This window comes from Anoplolepis gracilipes, chromosome 2 (assembly GCF_047496725.1).
Source record: "Anoplolepis gracilipes chromosome 2, ASM4749672v1, whole genome shotgun sequence".
NCBI lineage: Eukaryota > Metazoa > Arthropoda > Insecta > Hymenoptera > Formicidae > Anoplolepis > Anoplolepis gracilipes.
Genome location: NC_132971.1, coordinates 12,316,356 through 12,343,044, shown reverse-complemented (window position 1 = coordinate 12,343,044; position 26,689 = coordinate 12,316,356). Strand labels below are relative to the sequence as shown.

General features: G+C 31.2%; 2 protein-coding genes across 7 annotated transcripts in view; both read right to left on the bottom strand.

The window, feature by feature from the left end:
- The window catches only part of Glurib (Glutamate receptor IB), a 266,800-nt gene that overhangs the window by 49,323 nt on the left and 190,788 nt on the right, over positions 1–26,689 (bottom strand). The gene's annotated exons all lie outside the window — the stretch shown is intronic.
- LOC140675668 (facilitated trehalose transporter Tret1) lies at positions 13,220–26,256 on the bottom strand. Of its 3 annotated transcripts, none has more exons than XM_072910281.1 (7): positions 24,705–26,256; positions 18,280–18,529; positions 17,816–18,184; positions 16,721–17,520; positions 16,065–16,203; positions 15,385–15,687; positions 13,220–14,014 (listed from the first exon to the last, which is right to left on the bottom strand). In XM_072910281.1, exons 2-6 carry the CDS (start codon positions 18,320–18,322, stop codon positions 15,620–15,622), a joined length of 1,419 nt encoding a protein of 472 aa, XP_072766382.1. In that variant the 5' UTR covers positions 18,323–18,529; positions 24,705–26,256; the 3' UTR covers positions 13,220–14,014; positions 15,385–15,619. The 3 variants fall into 3 exon arrangements, with proteins under 3 accessions (XP_072766382.1, XP_072766392.1, XP_072766396.1); XM_072910291.1 differs by having other exon boundaries at positions 15,554–15,687; XM_072910295.1 differs by having other exon boundaries at positions 18,280–18,479.

Genomic DNA, 26,689 nt, shown 5'->3' with positions numbered 1-26,689 from the left:
TTAAACCGAGTACTTTTCGGATTAGCTTGCATGGTAAAGTAATCTTACTCGGAATCCGGTTATATTTAGTTGATAATTTATGTAAGCTGAAACCTCGCTCCTAGTTGTATAAGCTCGAACATATGCCCACTATTTTCACGAGGTAAACAGTGAAACATTCCTTACATAAACAAACTGTAAGAGCAAAACAGACCAAACCACGCGGACTACGCTCTCTATCAAGATCATATCTTTGTAACGTACTCACGAGTTGTAATTTTATGTTTACGTAATACATGTCATGTATCAGCAAAACAATGAAATACTGTTAAAAATATAATTACTGCATTTTTTCAATAATTTTTATCAATAATAAAGAAAGAAATAAAACAAAATAAAATTGTGTGAGTTTGAAGATACACTTTAGCATAATAAATATTGATTAATACAAACACGCTTTACCAAATAAAAGATATAAAGGCAACATACGTAACATTTTATTTAATATGCAAAGGTATATATATGGAATAATAATATATTTTTTGGTGTTCTCTCTTTAAATATTATATGATAAATTGCACTGATTAATACTTCAAAGTTATGTCAAATGAGAAAAAACATAAAAGATCTTTTCATTTTAATATTATTTTTCAAAAGATATTAAAATACATGATATTAGAATACATGTATATTTTTCTATTTAGCAGAGAATGTCTAATTAAATTTAAAACACTTTATTAGCTTCTATCAGAATTCATATATGTGTCTCTCTTTAAAAAGAATAATTTTTTTTAACGTTATTGGATGAAAAACATAAAACTCGTTTTTATACTTTAACATATTACTTGCAGTGTAGAGTATCAAATTATATATATTTGAGAGTTTATAAATACCTCGTAGAAAGTATCGCAAAATGTGAAATTATAAAATTATTTTATAATACTTTTAGAAAAATTTTATATATACGTGTACTGCATTATTTATAATAATCTTTTTTTTTATATAAATTTTTAGTTTTAGCACTTGGAAAGGTTTTCTTGCATCAATCTTTCGTTGACGGAAAATGACAGTTACAGCAATGGGGCGCGGAGAAAATTATTTTAAGTGGAATGTGACACATTCACCGAAGGGGCTGTTAGATCAGAGAAGGTGGTCGAACTCTCGAATGCCGTGTCTTGCCGGCGATGGTCACCGGTGGGAGATGTTTATGTCCATTTGAATTCCAATTAATGGCACGTCGAGGACACTTTGGAACGCGTGACATATCGCGGCGCATTGTTCCGCCGCCGGACGGAAATGTGGTGACCGGAGTCGGGCCGTTTAAAGGGCTCGTAGGATCGATCGTCCTCTCTCTCTCTCTCTCTCGCGGACCTCTCTTCAAAATAAAATCCTGCGGGAGCTTTTTCATTATCTCGTATTTCCACAAAGCCCTGCGGCTAAAAGAAACGACGCCGGTTCGGTATTTTATAGGAACCCACCGCTCCACCCCCGTTCATCCCATGCCGTCCCGTATCGCGAAAACGCGATACGCCCATAGTCCATTTCATATATCCGGTGATGGGAGAACGAATTTTTCAAAATATATACGCACCGTTTGCCGACAATCCGGTCAATCTGCTAAATAAATCCAACATTTCAATAAAGATATTTTCATGTATTATATATACATACACACACACACACACACACACACACACACACACACACACACACACACACACATATATATCGTATTTTAAGATTATGCGAGACACATATTGTAGATAAATACAATAAAATACAGTTTTGCATAATTTTTATTTTTGTATTTTGCTTTTCTATTTATTAGGACAGAACTTTATTGAAATTAATGGAGAAAGCGCAATTTTCTTTTTAATCAAACTATTTAAGAAATAAAAATTAATTGTACAGTTGAAAAATTTGTGTTAAATTTAACACAAATCGTATGTCTCAAACGGCCCACAGAAATTATAAAATGGATATTTCAATTAATTTCAATATATGTTTACATATATATATATATATATAAACAGATATTAAAATTAATTGAAATATCATCAATTTCATAATTTATATATGATTAAAAGTATGACTAGTGGACAAGATGTTGTTTAATATTTAATTTGCTTAATAATATTAAGTCTTTGTATAGTATTGTAAGTATTGTTTGTAAATAGTCTCTAACAAGAACAAGTCTCGACCGGCGAGGATAGTGAGATTGTTACGCATGGGGGATCATAAATGAAAGTCACCTCTGAATTTTCACTTGCGGACAGCAACGCGGAAGGAACGTATAAAAAAAAGCGCCGGAAGTCGCGGCAGATATTACGTACGTGTTTCACTGGTCGCGAGTTTGTCCACGCCGTGGGAGAGCCCGAGTGGAGGAAACGTGGAATTTTCGTTAGTCGGTACTCTAGTCACGCGCGCGGTGCAAATTGAAATTCTTGTTTCGCTCGCCAGCATTTATCATGACCGTTCTGCGGCTGATCATTGGATCTTATTTCGCCCAGTTTATCGATCCGCTTTAGCAACGACACGCGCGGGGGAGGTTTTTATTGGCCGCGCTCGAATGCCGTTTGCGGGTATTATCGAAAAGTTTTGAGACGGATATCGCGAGACGATTATTCATGGGTGAAATTCACGATTTTTCTTTATTTTCATTTTGTTTTCTTTCGCAAAGCTGGGGATGGATAAATAATGCAGCGATGCAGCGCGTCTATACATCACGATAAAACATTACAAATGAATATCGATAACAGCCTCTGTTTGTTTTTGACTGTAATTTATAATGGAACGTGGCATTATTTACGAATGATAACAAAACGAGCTCTCTATGCGTGTACAAGTGAACCATATCCTGATTACATAATATCTCTCAACCACGCACGCGTATCCTGTAAAAGGGGAAGAACGTACACATTTCTCTTGATGGTAAAATGCCTGTGTGATATTCGCGTCAGACATTTCTCCGCCAAGCGTGGTCATACATCACGATATTATACACGTCATAATATTAGCTTATATACTTTACGTATCGGTGCGAAAAAAAGCACTCTAATCTACGGTAATGGTACAGTTCTCTCTGTTCCCTCCGCCCTTCCTCGTTTTCCCCTCCTCCGGCGTAATGCACGAAGCTCATAAAATGAAACACGTAGAAAAAGAATACGGATGATTGGAATACGTATGTGTACAGAAAGAGCGAGAGTAGCGCGAAATTAGAGGTAACGCGATAGCACTTTTGAATTTTGCAATTTCCGGCCTTTACGCCGCGAATTTCGCGAAATACATAACACACGCACCGATATAAAATACAAAAAAATACCGAGCGAAATTACCCCGTTCTCGCCAATGTTTGTTGTAAAAAAACGCCATGCGACAACGATGTTCATCGAATAGTGCATGTACGTACATCGAGAGATTTGTAATGCAATAAATACCACCCAGATTATATGCACTGCGGAATCCGCAATTCTTCTTTCGTTTATATTTATTTGTTCGTTTTTTCGAAAAAGAAAGAATACGTAGTTCGCGAAAAAAGCTATTGCATAGTTGTCGCGTATAAAAACGTTAATGAGCAATGTAAGTTGCATTTATATCGATCAGGAAAAATGCATTAAAATCCGATTCGTGATTTCATGGAAACTGAAAAACTTCTGAAAAATAATTATCCCGTAGAGTTAGAGTTTTCTCATTTTTATTATTTTTCTCGATATTTCAAAAGAATATTCATCAAATAGTTTTAATCTTTAGTTTATCATAATTTATGTAATTTTGAACTGTCTCTTTTTATTCTCTATTATATATAAAAGATTAAAATTTTCTGTAAAAAGTTATACCATTATTTTTTCCAAAATGTTCTTTCACTCTTTTTACAGTATTCATTTTAATATATTCATTTTATTAGCGAACATCTTTGTATCATGACATAATGTTGAATTAATATTGCCAATTTCGCGTTTATATGCAAATATCACAGATTGAACCTGGTGGCGGTTGATCAAGTGTGTTTAATGGATATAACACGCATACAGACACATACATATATACGCCATAGTTCATAAATTTTCGTATAATTCTATGACGTATCATTTATCAGTTTCCAAGTCGTAGTCGAACGACGAAGTCGAATTCACCGTTAAAGTCACGCCGCTTTCTGACACGCGATTAATCCATCGAACGTAACCCATTTGTATGCCCGAGCGAAAATGGGTTCGCCGAGAGTGATAAAAACGGCGAAATTACTCTCGCGGCGAAATTGCTCTCGCGTAGAATTCGCAGTATCTGCTTAATGGTTTCATGCAAAAATGTGCACTCGCGCGTTTTGCGCGTAGAGAATCTCTTTTGCATTTGATGAGATCAGAGCGGTCGCATCTGTTTGTGCCGTTTTGCGCGAGATTACTTTGAAAAATACTTTCGCGCAATCGATTACGTACGCCAACGTAAGTCGCTCGACGGCTCGACACACGAATGAATATTTTCGATCGTCCGATCGCTATAAAACCACGCGTAAACTTGTTGTCGGGTCGTACTATATATTTGGCAGTACGGCGTAAAGCCCGAGATGAAATTTCATCGAGTATTACGCAGGAGGGTTGGGTCCAGACGACCAGATCGATCGTATCTTGCGAAACGAGATGTGGACCTAGGATGGTCAGAGTAATACGGTTATTAAATTGCTAGAGTCATTAACTTAAATGTAATAATTACTTTATATTGCGTAAATAAGAAGCTAGCAAAAGTAAAGAGAAAGAGAGATTTTATCACTATTATTTTGTACAATAATTGTCCATTTATATATATATATATATATATATAGAGAGAGAGAGAGAGAGAGAGAGAGAGTAGTATCGACATGTAAAGAGTTTTCAATTATTTTGATTGCAATTAATGTAATATCGCACAAAAGTTTTGATATTGTAGATGTATTAGTAAATTTTCCACCTTGTTTTGTGACTAATTTTTTTGCAAAATGTTTTGTATAAAAGTTTTGTGACTTTGAGTGGGTCATAAGACGGTGCCATTAGTTTGACTTTGATGTAGATATCGAGTTTATATAAAGGTCAATTTACTTTTTTTAAACGTAATCATCTTATTTTTTTTACATAAATCGATTTTTCGCAATATTCTACGTAAAAAGTTATAAGGGTATGATGGCCAAAAATTGAATAGTTTACGAAATATTTCATACTTCAATTTGACAAAATTTTACATAAATTATAAAATATTCGCTTTTCGATTCTCTTACCTCAATGCTTTTATACACAGAATACTTAAAGAAATTATAATTGATATCAAGAAAACATAAATGTTTTAACGTAGTAATATGTAACTGTTCGTTGCAAAGTTCATATCTTTTCTTTAAGACAACTATGTTTTCCTTTATCATTGATTACTCTTATTATTCTATGCATAAAAATATTGAGAAGATAACCAAAAAATGAATATTTTATGAGATACTTCATTGTTTATTTAAAATTATGTAAAATTAAAATATAAAATATCTCATAAACTATTCAATTTTTAGTCATTATATCCTTATAACTTTTTTACGCAGAATATTGTTAGAAATCGATTTATATAAAAAAATTATAAGTTGATTAAATATCTATTAAAAAAACTGGGTTAACTTTCACATCAACATTAAGGTTAAACGAATGGCACCATCTTATATTCCTTTTGAAATCACAAAAATTGTGTATGAAATATTTTGCAAAAAAATTAGTCGATCACAAAATAAACGAGATAAAAATTTTTTAAATTAACACCTTGTATATTCTATATTGTATATTGTATAACATAAAGAAATATACATATATATCGGAGTTTGGTATCATATTAATTGTAATCAAAATAATTGAAACCTCTTTGCATATCGATATTATTATTAAACAATCACTTGTATTTTTATTATTGCTATTTATTTATCTTATATATTTCAAAGATGACACTGTACGGCTATTATTAAAGATAATTTTCCGATTTAATATCATAGTAATTTTTATCTTGTTCAGATAAATGTAATGTATTATGAAGGCACTAAAGTAATCCAAGAACTGACGATGTAATATGATAGACGCAAAAGCATTACCGCTAACAACGGCGCTAGAATATTACGTGGATAAACTAATAAAAAGACGGAAATGTTAATGACTTTCATCAGAGTCTGCTAAAACGAGCCTCACAAAACTTTTTAATGATGTTTTAAAACGGCACGCGTGTTCTCATCATAATCCACATCTATCCCATATCCCTAATGTGTATGCGTAATGAAAGGAAGAAAAGCATTGAAATATATGTTTTCTTTTCCGACGAATATAGGATTCATTGACATAAATTCTCTGACAATAACAGATTACCTAAATGCCGTTCTTTATTCTTTTTGTTGTCCTTTACTCCTCCTTCTCTCTCTCTCTCTCTCTCTCTCTTTCTCTATTTCTAACTCTTTTTATGTTTTTTAATATTCTTTTCTTACAATTATTTCAATAATTCTCATTTTATTTTAAATGCTTCTAATTAACAATTTATAAATAATTGTACTATTTTTTCTTCGTTGTTTTTTTACTCTACTTTTTTCTATTTTATTTATACACTTACTCTGTAATTAATTTCCATTTAATACACAACTTTATATTCATATAACTTTTATTTTTATATTTGTTGTGATTATCTGTAGTTGATCGATTGCTTGAGAGGCAAGCAGTTTCAGGAGATTTTATAAATGTTCTGTCTTGTTATTCCTCTTATGTTATTCCACATATGTATGTACGTATGTTTCTCATCCTCGAGACAAAGTCGTCATTTTTGGTCTCACGTCTTTCTGACAGACCATTATCCTTGTGTGACAGGTAAATCGAAGTTAGGAATCGCCGTCAGCGGCGCGATCATGAAAAAGAAATCCAAATCTCCGCAAGTCGATGAAATTCGATGACATTTCGCGCCGTTTTCTTCTCGTTTTGCGAGTCGTTGTGATTCTCCGGGGAATATCCCATGGAATTGCCGTCAGAATCGTAAATGACTCCGGCGTATTATTATATTATTCTCGATCGTCGGCGCGTTTGCTCGTTCAGCTTTTACTTTCTACCGCGAAGAGATTGTCTCTCAAAGGAATTCCACGTAAGATAAATATAATTTTCGCAACCCTCCATTTTTTCCATCCCTCTTTTTTTTCTTGCCAACACTTATGAGATAGGAACCCTACTTGCGTTCCGGAAAGGATGATTGTGATGAGCAACCGAGCGAACGAAGTCAAACTCGAGCGATTTAACATTGTTTTAACATCGATACTCGTAGCCACGGAAAAATCCGCTTACCCATTGGAACTGTAAACTGTATCAATTCAATTTCATGCGAACTCTTTCGAGAACATTTGTTCACCGCTCTGGTACTCGGACGTTTATCTTGGCCGTTGATGTTACCAACGTTTTCCTGTTTCGAGATCCCGGTAATGTAATGCAAGTACATAGTATGATTGTATCGTAATCGAAGAATCAGAGAGATTTCTGATACACGCAAACTTGTTTCTCTAACTCTAGATTAAATTTGATCTAAGAGAAAAGTATATGAAAAAAATATATAGTGTAAAATATATTGTAGCCTCCCTGATTACAAAATTTCGTCTTTTTATAAAACATCTAGACATTTTATAAAGTTCTGCCACATTCTCAAATTATGATTAAAAATAGAATGTTTTATATTTAATTTGGCTAAGAATTTTAGTTTTTTTGTAAAACACTAACAATTCGATATGTTGTCAAATATGACGATTTGTAAGTAAGTACATACATCACATATAGATTTTGGTTGGTTTATTTCAATTCTTTTAGGAATCGTTTTTGTAGAACAGTTATTTATTTTTTATTTAAAGAAAACTAATAAGTATACATTATTTGTGTGTATTTTTAGATAAGAAAATTTTCAAGCTTGTAGAAACATATTTATTACGAACACAGAACTTTAAAATTTATTATATTTATTATAATTTTAGGTTTTATAAAGGATGCGTTCGGAGAACCTATTCGCGCTAAAAATTATTTTTATCTTTATTACTTACTGAAAGTTGAACAAAGATAGAGATAGTAGTGTCTTCTTAACGCAGCTAAAATGTAACATAAATAAAATTTTCAAAATTAATGAGTATACTTGAATAAAATTCTTTACGCTTTGTATAAAACGTATTTTTATTTACTGTCATTTGGAATTTTATCCATCTTTGTAAAATATTTTTTAGTCTTCCTAAATAATCCCTATACACGGAGAAAATTTTATATTAAAAATTACTATGGTATATAATAACTATGGACCATTAGGAATCATTCTAAAGTAAAGTGCTATGTAAAATTATAAAAATTACATCAATTTACGCAAATTTGTACAGTTTTACATAACACTTTAACTTAAAGTGATCCTTAATGATTCACAGTCACTACATACTATAGTAATTTTTAATATAAAATTTTCTCCGTGTATGATATAAAGGTAATTATTAATAGATAGCATAGTTACAGAAACTCAATGTAAATATTGCACGAAACGTGTAAGTAAAAGCGCGTACCTTTTATAAAACGATTGAAATAAACCAGTCAGAATCTAATCTCTTGTTTCATTTGACAATGTGGCGGCTCGCTTGTTAACATTTTATAAAAAGACTAAAATCCTTTGCTAGATTATAAAACATTTCATTTTTAATTATGATTTGAGAATATAACCGCATTTTATTAAATACCTAGATGTTTTATAAAAAGAAGAATTTTATAATCTGACTAACATATATATATATATATATATATATATATATGTTAGTATATATATATTAATAAATGTATACATAAATATTTTAAAATGTAATATGAAGTTGAATAATTAATATCGGTAATTTTGTATAAAGGAGCTCTATGAATGAATGAAAAGCTTTTATGTTAACATAGAGAGAGAGAGAGAGAGAGAGAGAGAGAGAGAGAGAGAGAGAGAGAGAGAGAGAGAGAGAGAGAGAGAGAGAGAGAGAGAGAGAGAGAGAGAGAGAGAGAGAGAGAGAGTACCGCGCGTTGCAATATTAAATATTACAAATGTATAAATGTGAATAAATAAAATATGAATATATAAACAAAAAGTAAAAAAATTATGATATGTTATATGTCGTACTAAAAGTAGGTGATACATTTGATTAAGATTCACACGATTTGCGTATCATAATTTCGCATAGAACGGACGTGGCTTTGATTTAATACTTTTATCAAACCCATCACGCGCCGATGCATGCCGGTCTCTTTGGTGTCAGGCTGCGTCCGCAGTTTCTCTTCTTATTAACACGTGAGCGCTTTGATTTATATCCCCTCCGAGCAGTCAGGTGGACGGTGTCCACGCTCGATCGATTTTAACGTCGTTTCGCCGACGACACCCCCGCACCAGGGGGATAAATCCGCGACGCTCGAAGGGACAGCGGGACCTTTTTTAGTCGCGCTTTACGGCGCGAACCAAAGGGTCGTGAAGGGCTTTCCGTTTCCCCGGAGACCGTTTGATCTGCTACAGCGGATAATTCGCCCGCCGACGCGTTTCACGTGACGCGAGGAATGTATGCGCGCGCGCGCTCGCGCACTTTGTCACGTGCGCTGCATGAGCGACGCTTTTTATACGTCGTCTCGTGTCGGACGATCAGCGCGTTTCGCGGCGCGAATAGATGTAAGTTAGAATAGGACAAAGGAAGAGAGAACCTCTGGCCCGTGCGAATAGAAGAAAGCGATGAAAAACGAGTGAGAATTACCCTTACTGTACGGTGACATTAGAAACGATCCTTTCGCTTCGCGCTGTCGCTTCCGTTGAATTAACCAGTCAAAATCTTCGCATTGTGTGAAGATTCTAAAGTTTTCATCGCGTCGCCCTTGATTTTCCCTGATTGACTTTCTTTGAATACTCAACGGTCATTTCTTGATTGATTTGATAAAAGTCTTTTCTTCGCGGTCAATTATTTTTGTTAAATTAATGACACATATATTATTAATAGGTGATACAATTAATAATTCAAATTAGCAGAATTAGCAGTACATAACAACATAATTAACATTATGTACTGCTAATTTGAACTGTCAATTGTATTAGCATATAATGTTACTAATTGCCTTAATAATTGTGTTGATATAAACTTAATTTTCTCATTTAGATACATAATACTTATTAATTTGGTATAAACAAGTGGTTGTTCTACAAGAACGGTTCACAAGACGACTGCAATAAACCAGCCAGGAAAAGATACACAAATTGTTATATTTGACAATGTGATGAATCGTTTGTTAACGTTTTTTATAAAGCTAAAATTCTTAGTCAAATTGTAAAACGTTTCATTTTTAATTATAATAATTTGACAATGTAGTTGCATTTATTAAATGTTTTATAAAGGACGTTTTTTGTAATTTGGTTACGACATATAATATTCTCAGTTTAAAATAATATAATATGATGAAATTTTTGTACATTACTAACAAAAATAAAGAAAAAAAAATATTCTCTGAAATATTCTCTGGTATTTTCTGTTTAACTTATATTTGTTTATGAATTTTTATGCAAACTTATGTTAAATAATTGTGGTGCTAAAAATTACAAAACTGCATTTATGTTAATAAAAATCACATTTTCTAGATCAGAAAATATAGCGAAAAATATATTCTTTTACTAACAATAAGAACATTTTGTAATATACGATCTATATACTTGTGGCGAGCACACAAAAAGCGTGGTTCATCTGCGGTATCTGGTTGTCTAGTTAAGCCACTTCGCCACTACGACAAAGTTACATTGTTTTGTGAAATGTACCTACATACCTACATACCGTATAAGCTTACAGGACACATTCGGCGATAATGAAGAGCGATCGCGGCGATATATCAACCGCGATTACGGTCTTATATCCGACGCGCGGAAACGGATGAGACAAGGTGATCCACTTATTTCGCGAGTAGGCGCGAGCGTGAGTGAAATCACATGTCACGTTGTCGTCCAACATTAAATTTCTTTTTGTCCGATTACTTCGCTTAAGTTATTATACAGTCATTATACAGAGAAATTGAAAGTTATGTGACTCGTTTAAGTAATTGATAACAATATCTGTATTTATAAAAAAATTGATTTAAAGTCAAATATTAAATAAGATCTTACAATATTTTTAATTTATGAAAATTAAATATGTATAATATTACAGTAACAAGTTTAATAAAATTTCCAAGAAAGCTATTGAATAATTTTGGCTATCTATGTGTGTGCTTTAACATTAAAAGAGTTTGTAAATTATATTATAATTATATTAAAAGTATATAAAAATGTATCATGTATCGTAAAATAAACCACTATATTTTTTATAAATAACGTTTTGAATTTTGAGAAAAATGGAATTGCATGTTATTTTGTCATTACAATATTATTAGTATATTACACATTTATCGTAAAAAGTCGGAATTTAATTATAAATGCAGCTATTCGTTTGAAGCATTCGAGAGAAAGAGAGAGAGAGAGAGAGAGAGAGAAAAAGAGAGAATAAATTATTTCATCAAATTTCAGTAGTGCTCGGTTATATATCAATGAAATAAATGCCCCAATTTTATTTTCGCTAATGTTTGCTTTGGAGAACTTCTTATATATTATTATTATATTAATGATATGCATGTATTGAGTATACAGAGCAATTGCCTCCTTTATACATTACAAAAAGATAATAGTTATGTAATTTACAATAAACACATGCAAATAAATTCTGCAGAGATCATGAATTATTCAGCATTCGCAATAGATAGATGATGTATGCTGGAATAGATATTCGTAACGCATAAGATACGTAAGCATTAAATATAATTATCTTAGTGTAAAGTAACAAATGCTATTTTATACAACAAAATATATATAAAATTGGATCAATATTATAAAAACTAATAAAACGTTATAATTTGCGGCTTTTATCATTTATGACAAGGCTAACAGCGCAATTGAACTGCAATTAAACTTTCACAACTTACGAAGGACTGAAGCATTAATTTTATCTAATTAATTTTTTTATATCATATAACATATTATATAAAATACTTCCGAGAATACATAATATCAAACATTTTATGATATCGCACGGTATAGTTATATATTATTTATACAAAGATTAATAATATATGAATGGCTTTAATAAAACAAGAATTCTACATCAATTTTCAATGTAACATAATATTATGAAGAGATATTAATATTGTGCGTAAAACAACTTGACGGAAAATATTTTTATGCCGAGTTTATAACTCGCAAAATAATTTTCTTTTCATAAGCGCATGCTAATGTACACAAGTTGCATCTGCAGCTGCAATTTAATAATAATACTGAAAGAGGGCATATAATTTTTTAGTTTAACGAAAACGTTTTGCCACACGTCAAAGTATGCATTTTCTGTTTAATATGCTCTCTTTCTTTAAAATTCTATATATTTTATCCTTCCCTTTTTTTCCCTCAATATTTCACCGCGCGTTTTATTTTAAAGATGAATTTTTTTATAGCGTGAAAATTTCGCAGTGAGACGATAGAGCTCGAAAACGTGAAATAAAAACCGAACAAAACTACAACACATTTGGAATTTAATTTGCAATCAAACAAGATGTAAATAATAATAATTACGTCAATGAGCTAATCAGCCTCGTAATTTCTGGTTATGTAAGCGTATATTATCACGTATCTTCTTTCCGTTAATTACCGATCGGCGGTTACCTTATCATCAACGTTTGCAAGGTCGTTTCGAATTGCAAGAAGCAGTTTTTTTACATGACTCCACCAGTCAAGCATTTATACATATAATAACATTTTATCGCATATTAAATTTTATATATATATATATATATATATATATATATATATACAATATATACATTACACACACACACACACACACACACACACACGCGCGCACACACACACACATATATATATATATATATATATATATATATATATATATACACGTACACACGCGTGCGAGGATTATCGATTGACGAAGATCACCCCGTAGGACGGCCAAAGCGGTCACCATTACCGGGATTGCGGGCGTCGCATTAGGTAAGACCCAGCCTGTACACATTCTCATTCGGATAATGCACCGCTAAGTGGATGCCCCGTATGTGTTGCGACTCGTGGCCTATCAATCTTGATCTTGGCTTGTACGAGAGGCCGTGTCGGTGATACAACGCACACTATCAAGGAGGATCGATCCTGCTCCTTCTCTTTCTCTCTCTCTCTCTCTCTCTATCTCTTCGTCTCTTCCTTTCATATGTATGTATATGTAAGTGTATATACTCGCGGATTCTATACGTGTGTACAGAACTGATCTAGTGATACGCACACGCTTGAATTGAACGTATACCTTGATAGGTGTATGCATATACATATGTCAGTAGATATGTATATAGAAACGGTGTAACGCAGGGTCAAGTCATACCGTGATGGCTCGTAAGATCAGGTATACGGAATGTATGGGGTCAATGGATACACTTGCATCTACAACCGTAACACTCACCCTTATCATGCTCATTACAATTATCTTCACACTAATGCACGTAATATCACATATCTCGGGGTTCAACGCGCTAAGCAAGATTTTTCTTTCTTTTTCTCCTCTCTGTCTTTCTTTAATTAAAGGTGGTTTAAGTTACCAACTGAGTAATTGTCTAGAGTGTTATTACATCAAAGCGACAGAAAGATTATATATTTTATTCGACTTATCATTTTATTATATAATATATAATTTTATAAGATACGTTTTCAAAAAATATTAGAAAGTAAAAAATATTAAAGTTGTTATATAAAATATATTAAAATAATATCTCTCTTAATCCTATTTATTATTTATTTTCCTGCATTCTTCTGTATTTATCGAATTATAATTTTTTACAATGACAGCGTCTGGATAAATGGAACCTGGGTTAATGATATCGATGCGTATTTTTATTGCGTTTTGCATGAAATAATTTCATTATCATCTGATATTAAATTTAATCATATGCTTAAGTCCATGTGCGTGTATCTGGAATACATATGTTCAGATTAATAATTCATCACGCAAAAGAGGGGTATTGACAGATAAACAATCGTACACGCACATAGATAATTGCGTTTTCGCATAACTTAGATATACGTATACTAATGATACACATGTACAAGTGTTCTGTTAGAGAGAAACGACACATGTGTATGCAAGACATGCTGTCTGCGCATACACGTTCTGTCAATGTTGTGAGGCTGGCGAACTGTCATTGGCGTAGCCGGGATATAGTCACACGACGGAATCACTCGGGAGTTTGCAAAACGAGAGTGTGCTCGTTTTAAATTGTTGCATTTTTTATCGAGCGCGAAATATGAATAGTTCTCTCTCCACAAAGATAAACTGGAAAATTTTAAAAACGACCATTTCGTCGTTAGAATCAAATTTTCTGATTTACGTAAAGATGAAAAATATAATTTTGTCGTAATTTTGTCTTCTGTGGAAAAATATTCAAGATCTTTATAATAATATTTTTTAATGTTGTTATCTCACGATATCTTTGCATAAAACAATCATATTTCTTAAAATAAGAATCAATAAGTACTGATAAACTTATTTTAGTCTCGTTCAAATTTGGTTATATATTTGGTTTTATATTTGAACAAAAACGACTTAAAGCTAAATAAAAAAATATACAATAAAAATTAAATTAAAATAATTCACAATTATATTAAATAATAATATTATATATTTTTAATTGTGCATTATTAATACAAATATCGATTTAGAAAAATGCAACAAGAAACGTTTACCAGGATTAGACTTTAAAGAGAGGCTTGACAAACGAGATTGGTGAATTCATATTGCAAATGTATTTTTAATGAGAACTTAATTTGTCCGATCGAACGTACGAATCTCATTGTACGCGATACCGCTAAACGATTCTCTTTGAAGGAGTTAAAGCTTTACGATCAAACAAGTGTAATAATTTTCTCTCGCGTTGTTTCTCATTTAGCGTTTTAACAAGCTCGAGATGCGATTTAACGCCATTATCGATGCTTTGTACGTGCATCAAAAGAATATAAAGCAACATAAAGAAATTATAGAGTAAATAAGTAAATGAATGAAATTTATTTTATAATTACAATGAGAAAAGAAGGGCCAGCCAAAATTTATAAGCGTGGTTTTAACCAATTATTATCGTTAAAAATTTTACATAAACATTATTTATTTTAAACTTTGTGCATTTCATCTCTATAAAAATATATTGTTTTAAAAATATTTTTTACTATATTTTTCTTAAAGTACATTACGTATACGTTAATATGATACTATACATATATATATATATATATATATATATATATATATATATATATATATACATACACATTAGTATAAAATTGACTTACTATTCGTCTGACTAAAAATAAGTAAGCGCAAACATTATAATAGTAATTGTCTTGTGATGTTAACTATCCTTGTAAGTAGGAACGTTATCTTCCTAGTGAAATCTTCTTATGATCTATCTTGAATGTTAATGTTAATACACATAATAGTGTATTGTATATGCATACATACATATTTACGAACCGCAAATGTCATCATTATTATAAAATGTCGTTCTATTTAATTGCACGATAATATTTAAATGCAATTTCTAATTTCTTCTTCTTCTTTTCTCTTTCTCCTTCTTTTACTTCTTTTTGGAATATCTTAAATAAATAATAATATTAAAATTATAATTTTTTATTTAAAAATTTTGAATAAATTTAAATATAATTGTTTTTATATAATAAAAATGAAAAAATATGATTATTAAAATTATTTAAAAAATAAGTTATTAATAATTTTATTTAAAAATTTTGAATAAATTTAAATACAATTATTTTTATATAATAAAAATGAAAAAAAAATTAAATATATAATATAAAAAAAAATAATGGTGTACGGTGTTAATAAATTATTATATATAATAAATAATCATATTTCATATACTAGAAATATAAATATTCTAAATATGAATTTAGCAATCTTTTTGATTTATTTCTAATATCACGTCTGTTTATTTTTTGATATCATTATTCCTTACTCCGTAATTCCAATTGTATCTGTTCCAAGGTTTTGCCTTCGGTCTCCGGCACAAATAGGTAAATTAATACCCATACAAGAAATGTTATCGCAGTGAATACCCATAATGGTGCGAACGTGCCGTACAACTCTTGCACGACCTACAAAAACAGTATAAATAAAATAAATAAATTCTATATATTATTACATAATTTTTAATAATGAATATTTTTAATAATAATAATTTTATAAAATTCTGCAATTATATTAATAAAATTATATATGATATTATACTATAATATTGTGCTTTATAAATTTGAATAATAAGAGAATGTTATAGCTATTGTCCAAAATGTAGATATAATTTCAGAAGGTATCTTTTATACAGATCTCTTTTTAATAGGCAATGAAATATATCGATTGCTTATTAAAATATAATTTGCATATTTTTATATCGTAATATATTTCCTAATACTATTAAATGGTAAAGAATCTCTTTTGCCATCAAAGCTATTAACCGATGGTACGTTATACCGTGTTGTATAATACTATTACAATATAAAGAACTCTTTTTTTGGTTAAACCTCTTAACTGATCGTTACTTCCGATAACCCGCTTACCGTGCTCTCTCTCGTTTGCGAAAACAAAATCGATTCTTCGATACAGACGTCAACGTACCTGATAAAACTTTACAACAGCGGTGGTGCTTATGGCGTAGTAGAGAGCGTTGAGCACCGCGGCGGGTACTTTGACCTCAACGCCGAAGATTTCGCCGATATACGCCAATGGTATCGGATTAAGGCCGAATCCAAAACCGAGGACGTAAATCACCACGAAGACCGTAGGCACCCACTTGAATCGGGAAACATCGTAGCCGGTGGATTGCAGCTCGAAGAAAATAGCTATCGTGGCCAGCGATACCACGCAGATCGGCGTGGCTATCAGCAACAGCGATCTCTTGCCTGTGAGACGCACCACCATCACGCAGGCACAGCCAGACAGGACAATGGCGATACCCGTCAGGATGATGCTGGTGTTGGTCGAGATCTCAAAGCCGGCCTCGTTGTAAATGTATGACTGGTAAGCGAGTATCGGCGCCGCCCCCGTTAATGTCAGGCCGCTGAGTAGTATTATAGCTATACGGAAGGCCCTTCTGTTCTGTGCCCTGAAGATTTCCCTGAACGTATCTTTGAGAGTTATCTTGCTGCATTTGTCCTCAGTTTCCACGATACGTTTCACTTCCTCAAGCTCCTCGTCCACGTCCTCTTTACCCAAGGCCCACTGAAGGGTTTTCTCCGCGGGATCGAGTCTGTTCTTCCGCGTGAGAAACACCGAGCTCTCGGGTAGCCATATGAAGGTCAGCAGAAATAGCACTGGCGCGCACACGCTTATCATCGCCATCGCGAATCTGCTGACCCACAGGCCGATGGCGTAGATGAGCAGCATCCCAATGTTAATTAGAACAGCCATTAAAGTACCTGGAGAGCTCGTCTTATTTAGTGAAGCCTTTTAACTAATTTTATAGATAAAGCTATTCAAGTGCAATGCAAGAACGATTGCAGAAATATTAATTCTGTAGTATTAAAAATATAAAGCTAAACGTGTGCATCTTTTCAAGAGACTAAAAAAAATATTAAGAATCAATTGATAAAAAAAGATCGACGTATTTAATATTAACAAATATAGCTATATCAATTTTCTATATACGATAATTAGAATCATGTCGGGCATTGCACATTGATAACAAGTTCGAAATAGCTGACATCGTTGTACCTAGAGGACCTCTGGTCCGCTTGCTGCTGATCTCGCCGAGATACATTGGCATTACGGCATAAGTTAAACCGCATCCTATGCCCGCGAGTACTCGCCCAACGTATATAAACGACACAGAGGTGGACAGCCCGATGAAGATCCAGGAGGTGATCTTTGGTATCGTGGTGACTAGCAAGGTTCCTTTACGTCCGATGTTGTCCATCAGTATAAAAGGTACCAACGAACCAATACCGACTCCCACATACATGAGATTCACGATCCAAGCAATCTCATCAGTCGTCACCTTTAGAGGATCTTCGTCATTGAATTTCGGTATAGTCGGCGTGCTCCATCCTTCGTGGAGGCCGCAATCGATGATCAAAATACTGCCTGGGAAGCAGTTCGTACGTCAGATTTTTTCGAGGGCACATTCACGAGAGAGAATACTTTCGAATATCAAGGTAATTTCATCTTTAGATACTTACATACGAATCCAATCAACGTTTGTCGCAATATACCACGGTCCATTGTGTCCGATAATATCTATCTTGATTTTACGTTAATCGTCGTTTTTATCGGATTTTTTAAATCGATATTTCGTACTTTAACGGTTAAACGGGGCGAAAAGTCATTGCAAGTACGAGAGTAGCACAAAGAATGTGCGCGATTAAATAATATCTCATTGCTACAAATGGGAACTTCTTATTTCTTTGTACATACACTTTTAATCGCTTCCTATTGATCACAAAAGTATTATATATAATATTCTATTATATATAAATCTAATATATATATTAGATTATATATAATAATATTCTATTATATATAAATCTAATATATATATTAGATTATATATAATAATATTCTATTATATATAAATCTAATATATAATCTTATATATAAGTTTATTATGTATATAAATGTAATATTATTAAAATAAAGAACTATCTGCTAGATGATGATTTATACGAGGGTCATTCAATAAGTAAATAGACAAAAGGTTGCAGTTCAAAAAATAGCTAAATAAGAAGTAAGATATTTTCAAAATTTTGCATCTCTGTCATTAATTTAAAACTGTTTGACAATTATTTTAATTAGTATACATAATTTCTATTATTAATTTAATAATGACAAATCTTCTCGAAAAGTGCACTTTCGAAAAATAACGTTCAGTGATAAGATTGTAAAAACATCCTCAGAAAGCAGAAATCTTATCACTGAACGCTGTTGAAATTATTCCTGGATGTTCAATAAAAGTTGTATAAATCATGCGAATTTTTACAAGTGGGTTGATGAGTTTAAAAATGTTGCTCATGAGCAACATCAGGGATGAGTAATTGATTTCATTTGCTGCTGGGATAAAAAGCTAGTACGATGGGACAAGTGTATAATTGTAGTTGGAGATTCTGAAATAGATAAATTGTTAGATTTATTGAATAAATCGTATTAAAACAACAGTCGTTTGTCTCTTTATTTATTAAATGATCCTTGTTTAATAGATTATAACAACTTATCTACTAATGAGACCTTGTTTAAAAGAGTTATTGCGTAGGAACAACGTTATCGGTCGTATTATGATCGATACGCAAGTAAAGTTTACTTTGTCCAACTTTATGTATTTTAATTTAAATGTCAAAATCTCGGAGAATTGAAAATGCAAACTTTCATCTTTGCTAATTACATATTACGATGGCGGAAACGCGCGCGCCACGGCTGATACTTCTAATCTAGCAACACGGCCGACCTCCGAGCCAAACGGAGATAACGGTGATAAAGCCAACAAGGGTTCTAACTAGATTCCGCGCCACATATCTCCCGACTGAGGGTGTGATACGGTCGCACGTGTAAACGGCTACGTCTGCACGCATGACCACCACCCGCCGCGGTCGGAGAGCACTTGCTCTTGCTTTGAGGTACGCGATGCGATGGCTCCCAAAGCGACAGTTTATGGCTGGCCATACAATACACCCACTATTAAGAGACAGAGACCGAACCGGACGCGTTCCTTAATATGGATTTATTGCCGTAAAATTCATATGCGCTATGACGACACGCCATCCAAAAAGAATTATCTACTTGAGTGGATGCAATGAATTTGACTGGTTAATAAATATTATCAGATAACTTAAGATTAAAAAATGTATTTCATTTTTTTGTATACTGGATTTTCGTCAACACATATGTTAAATCATAAATTGTAAAGTTTATTAATTTCATGAATAAAAAAACAAATAAAACTGACAAAGTTGCTTTGCTTTTTTAGCTTTAGTAAATAATTATTTTTTAATTCATAATTATAATAATACACAAAAATTGTATCCGTATATTAAAAAAATCTATATCATATTATTTTACATAATTACAGAAATAATCATTGATAAAATAATTACTTACTCTGATGCACTTATTAAAATAAATTAGTAAAAACGACTCTTTATTTTTACACGTGTTTCTTATTTTATTTTATTTTATTTTTCGTCGCGTTTGTTAACAAAAATATTCTTGAATAAACGAGATTCAAAACAAAACTTTTTAAAAAATATAAACATTCTTCAATTTTAAATTGCAAAAGACAATTGCATAGCACAACTGAACTAACAGAGCGAAGTATATTCAAAGCACAGCCGCTTATGCCAGTGTAAATATTCGAACTGTCTTGTCATTTTCTTTACACTTAAATTCTTTCAGTTTATAATTGCACTCATTTACTTAATAATATTCTTATATAATATTGTTTCAATTTCTGCCTCGACATTACTTATGTGTTATGTATTTTAAAAATATTAAAACAAAAAGAATTGACCATATCGACCATATCAATCATAATTGGAAAATTAACAGTAGGTAACAAAGAGACATTTATAATCTATAATCTAGACTGATAACCGTATCTTTTTAATTGTTTCAAAGAAGTAAAGACATGAAGAATACTGACTAATAATATGCAATGATGTCTTATATATTTCTAAATATCTTGCATTATATTATTCCTAACTATGTTAGAAGTATATTTATTGTAGAAGTTCTAAATATCTTACAAATAAGATAAATTGAGAAAACTTTATACTATGCAAAATTGTAAAATGTATATAATTAAAAAATAGCATAAAAATTATTATTATACTAAGTCTATAATATTATAATAAATTGAGTCTGTATTTTGCGCATCACCTCCGCGCATTATTTGTATATAATGACACTTGTATTATACATAATGAAAATAATAGGAGTCATTTGTCTAGTGTTTTTAATAGGCAAAATATAGCAAAAGTTATGCAAATTTTTTAAAAGTCTTGTATCTGTTATTTATTCCAATTAATATGTTAAGATTAATGTATATAATATTTTCAAATTGAAATAAATTTTTATTATTAAAAGAAAGTATATTTTCACAATAAAAAATACTAAAATGAGACATTTCTTTTAAATAATAAATATTGATAAATGTTATCTAACTGCTTGTCATTCTTCAGAAATACGGTATAAAATAATGTATAAAAATTATTTCTATGGTCTTATGAAAATATAGAAACTATGCAATTACATTTAATAAAATCTAATTACAATTATTAAAATTGTACCGTATTTCCTTTCATTCTAAGATAAGTTGTTTCATAAAATAAATCCTCTTTCGTAACGATTACAGGAAACATAAATATATTTGAATGTACAATATTGTGCAATAACTAACCGGTGTTCAGCACTGGTGATTAAGATCGCTTTAATAATGCATGGATCGTAACCGCGATAATTACATGTAATATTTAATTCTTCCTTTTCCTTTTTGTAACATACTTTCGCAATATAATCTAGTTTAAAATAAATAGCCATCTTTCCTAAGAATAGAAAACAGAAAGGATTTGCTTACTGATATTGGATAACATTTCTGCGCTTCTCCAAACAAACTACAAAATATTTAATTTAACATATAGCAATCAATGTGGACACATAGCTACAATGTACAGATATATCTATATTTTTCATTGTGGACCTCTAATATAGACTTGATTTTCTTATTAGTATAAAATTCTTTGAAAAAAAACCGGCTCGGAACCAGTTAGTTTACGTTCTTTGTGTTGCTAAAACAGGTTGCTGAAACGACTAAAACACGTCGAGTCCTTGCATCGACAGTTTATACCGAAACATTTCCCTTCATTCAGCCAGTTATCACCGAAATGCAAGAGAAAAATCCACGGTTATTACCCCAAGGTCATCACGTTCAGAGGCGCACGATATTTCATCTCAACTGCGTAGTTTACGAACGGTTATCGCAAAGTCCCGAATCGAGAAAATCGTTTATGTGTGTGATCTTTGGTTTATGATAAACAACAAATTTCAACAAGGGTAACTTTTTTTAAACACAAAAAAAAAGAAAGTAATTGTTTCTTGTAATTTTTTATTACCATTCCGGTTTTTAAATTATTTTATTATGTTACTATTTTAAGCAATTTGTGATTAAAGTAGCGGAAAATAACTATTTTACTGTATGTGGTAGAGCAGTTTTAATCAAAATTATGTATGTTATTTCATTTCTCAAAATTCTAACGTAATAAAATAACTTAAAACCATATAAAAAAATCAGATACTTAGATTTTAGATCAAAACAAACTATAAAAATAGTTTTTTTTTCTCGTCTGTGCGTTTTCTTTTATTAAAATATGTAATCATTTTCATTAGTATTGTATTATTGTTTAATATAATATTTGATTTATTATAGAAGAATTATTTTTCTCTTTGTTAACTAGTTTATATATATGTGAAATTTTTTAAGTTTTCTTACCAATTTGGAATCAATTTTTCCTTAATAATAAATTGAAGGATCTATAAATTTTTAAATTATGAATGAGCAGAGAACTTTTCAAAAACTAAATTTTCATTTTTCTTATTTAATTTTGAAATAAATTACTGACACTATCTCACAATAACAATAATGTCATATATAAAATACAATGTAAAGATTGTAATACTTTGTACAAAACAAAGAGACAGTTAAGAACAAGAATTAAAGAACATAAAAATAATATCAAACAACAGAACACAAAATTAATAGTTACATCACAGCATATATTGGAAAAAAACCACAATTTTGATTGGAATAATATAAAAATAGTGGATCATGAATCAGAAAAGGTTAATTGCAAAAACCATTTACATAAAACAAATAAAAATAATGGTTTAAATATTATAGAGGAATGTGATTCATTAGATAAATTGTATCTCCCATTATTAAAGAGTATCTCTCATAAAACAATTTCTTGACTGTCTTTGAAATATTGAAAACATCCGTAGAAGTCAACAAGGTTTGAGATATGAGAAGTGTCGAGCATTGTTTCTCTTACATTGTCTCCGGTAACATTGTGAACATAAATATTTATATTGTCATTTAAATTTTGTTGGCCAATCTTCAAGACTATACAAATTTTAATAAAAAACTTTTAACAAGTATAAATATACCATTTACAAAAAATCCAATATACAAAATTTCAATATATAATTTTAAATATAACTGACAGACAAATATCAAATTTCAACAAAAAAAATTGACATATTCCAAGATTGACTTGATGGAAAGAACAATAAAATGTTTACAACAACTGTACGACATTAAGACAACGTAATACTTCAGATATTGCTTTAAGATTTATTTTATGTAAGTTTGACAAATTATTATAATTTAAATTTGGTTAATATTGGCTGAAGAGACAAAATAATTGCCAAAAAATATATTTTATTATGTATTTAATTAATCTATGTATTTGAATGTAATAAATAAAAAAACACCTAAAGTATACTCGTATAAGTCTATTGTTTCGTTAGTTAAATTTATAAGCTGTTATAAATTAAGTTTTATTTTTTAATAAATAAAAAGTTTTAATAAATTTTTAATTTGAAAAGAACAAAAACAGAAAATTCAAAATATGATAAGTGTGACAATCTGTCCTTAAATTTTATTTAAAAAAAATCTAAATTAATAAAAGAGTCTATAGATGAAAGATAATTGATTGGATTGTCATTCTTCTTTTACGTTAATAGTATAAAGTAATTTTCACTGCAAATTGAGTTATTGCTTTACCGCGATGCTTCATTAGCTATGGCGTGCATAATAAACCATTTTACAAGTACGCGTTACAGATACGCTAACATGATGCTCGAACGAGCATCGACCCGATTAATTGACAGTTATATAAAAGTCATTATACGTACTCGCATATTTTATCGCAATCATATTGATATACCTGATTTAACAATGACATGTCATTATCACGCGAGGATTTAATTCGCCTTTATCAGCGAGCTGTTACTTAATTATAGAAGGTAGCTAAATGCAATTGGAAATGATTGATATATTGTATCAATTATGCTACTTGATGGATGGGATAGATAATGTAAGCCACATTTTTCGAGCTTATTTGAATAATGAATTACTATAGTGCATGTATGTTATCTTATTATCTGAATTATGCAAATTCTCTGCATCAAAGCTATGATCTCTGATTCTACAATGAAGATTTCTTTAAGCCTGATTTCCTTGTCTGGCAATTTGTACTTGTGATAATTGTGTTTGACAGTCTTAACTTATTCGAATAAATGCATTATGCACATGCACGTATTAATAATGCCTACTTTATGAAATTGTCACATCACGTCTAAGATAGAACTCTGAGATTGATAATAATATTCTGAGAGACAAAACCTTTTTTTTTAATGAAAGTTACTTCTCGATTTTGTTTATATTTGTTTATTTCAACATTTGACGTTGAAATTTGTTTGTTATATGAAATTTTAAAATTCTTATAACTCTAAAAACACGGATTTCACGGTAGATTCGTTGTCATCTAGATCGATAAGAAACACAGGAAACATGCAGTAAAAATGTATGCGCAAAAAATAATTATATCGAGTAGTTCACCTCTCTTTGTAAAGCACCTGTCACCACTACGAGAGTCGAGAACGAGATGTCGTGATCTCGACAACGCGCGTCGACAACGATGCCGCTGTCATTCTGAAAGACGCCGGAAAGGAAACTGAGCTTGACTCTGATACGCAGGCACGTCACTGTGATTTTAATCGAATCCCCTCCCGTCTCGAATGAAGAGCGAGCAACAACGCGGCCTGTAACAGCTAATTATTTTACCGCGTTATTTCTCAGTCATGTGCTCGCGCATTAGGCTTTTTCTATTTAATTTTTCTCACACTCGTCCTCTATCGTTTAATCGCCTTTTTAATGTCGAAAGTACGGAATGTCTACATTGTCACGTGTTTCGAAAATTGCTCCATTCGACATGTGACTTTTTTTCTCACTACTTCGGGTGTGACGGTGTAGATATCAAATGACAGGTATACCTGGGAAAACTGATACGAGATTCGCTATTAATTCATTGTTACTGGTTGTGCCGGGTTTAACTTTGGGATGAACGTAATAGCGCGAGTGCGACGTTTTCACTTCCACATACAAACATTTGCTAATTGAAAGCGAGAACGTGATCCATAAATGTTTATTCTATCATGTTTATTTAATATCTCACCTATAGGAGTGGAGGAGCATAACGAGAGGAATGCAAATTATGCGTTCTTATTCTAGACGTTGCGTGTCATGGCATACTTGATAATTTTCGCTGTTTGCATCTCGTAAGGAGATCGTAAGGACAAATATTACGCGAATAGAATTACAAAATTACTCTTCTCGAAAACGAGAAATTGTTCATACTAGAGTTCAACCTTGAGAGAAAATTATAAAAATGTAGCAGACCTTGTCGGAAAGAGTCTACTTCCTTTTCACGGAAAACAGTTTATTTCCATAATTGAGCAACATCGTGACAGTAAGACGATAATTTTATTCGTTTGATGAGGATAACATTGAAGACCCGAGCGTTTTTATATATAATTGATACCATGTATTTCCTATTTGCAAAATTTTAAGATATTTGTGGAGGCTATTTTGAATGTTAGTAGAATCTTATTCAAATACCAAAAAAACGGTCAATTTTTTACGATAATTCTCTAACAACGCGCGTTAAAATTTAAAGAGAGAAATGAAATCTGATTTAATATTTACATCGCTAACAGGAAAGTCTAATAGAGCATAGCCGGCTAAACTTTCTCTCGATCGATCGCGCAATCGGTTCCACCTCCATGCGAGCGATGCGATCGATGTCGATTAATTTTATTAACGTAACGACGATGCAATCGAGAAAAAAACGAATCTGACGTATCTTAACCTTGAAATTATGTCAGTTATTTTCCGTGCCAGGAAAATTCTTGACATATGTTAAAAATAATGACGTCAGAATAATGCGCAGGTTTTTTAAATCACGTTGCATTCTTGTGTAAATTTTGAATTGATTATTCCTTCTTATTTTATGATGTAGTCTCTATGATAATATCTATATATTAATATGCTATAGGAAAGTCAATAAGAGATTGTGAGATATTTTACATTAAATTTCCCATTTAGCACTAATTTGTATGCAAATTAATAATGGACATTTTAGCTTGATGTTTAGACATCTACTATTAAATGTTTAACTTTTTGAACAAATTAATTTGTTATAAACTATTTATAACATAGTGTAAAAAGTACGATTCAAGCAACCAGTGTCCAAAATCATACCTTTAAAAGTAGTAAATTTGCGAATAAGAATAATAAAAAAATATATGGTGAGAAAAGAATCATTTAATAATATTTATTATATATTTAAACATATTAAAACAAAGAAATATTTAATGTATAATAATCAAGAAACATGTTTATATTAATATTAATTTATATCGCATATAAATCATGTTTTATCAATAAATAAGAAAGAGACAATATTAAACATAAAGTACATAATAATGATTAAACAACATATTTATAAGTAACAGTGAGAACAATAAATTTTTAATTTTTTTGAC

Bases quoted from the DNA above. Each gene is read 5' to 3' on its own strand.
- LOC140675668 (XM_072910281.1), bottom strand. From the start codon at position 18,322: ATGGACCGTGGTATATTGCGACAAACGTTGATTGGATTCGTAT. The intron at 18,185-18,279 runs GTAAGTATCTAA...ACTGCTTCCCAG, and splicing joins AACGTTGATTGGATTCGTAT to GCAGTATTTTGATCATCGAT. The intron at 17,521-17,815 runs GTACAACGATGT...CGAGCTCTCCAG, and splicing joins GCGGACCAGAGGTCCTCTAG to GTACTTTAATGGCTGTTCTA.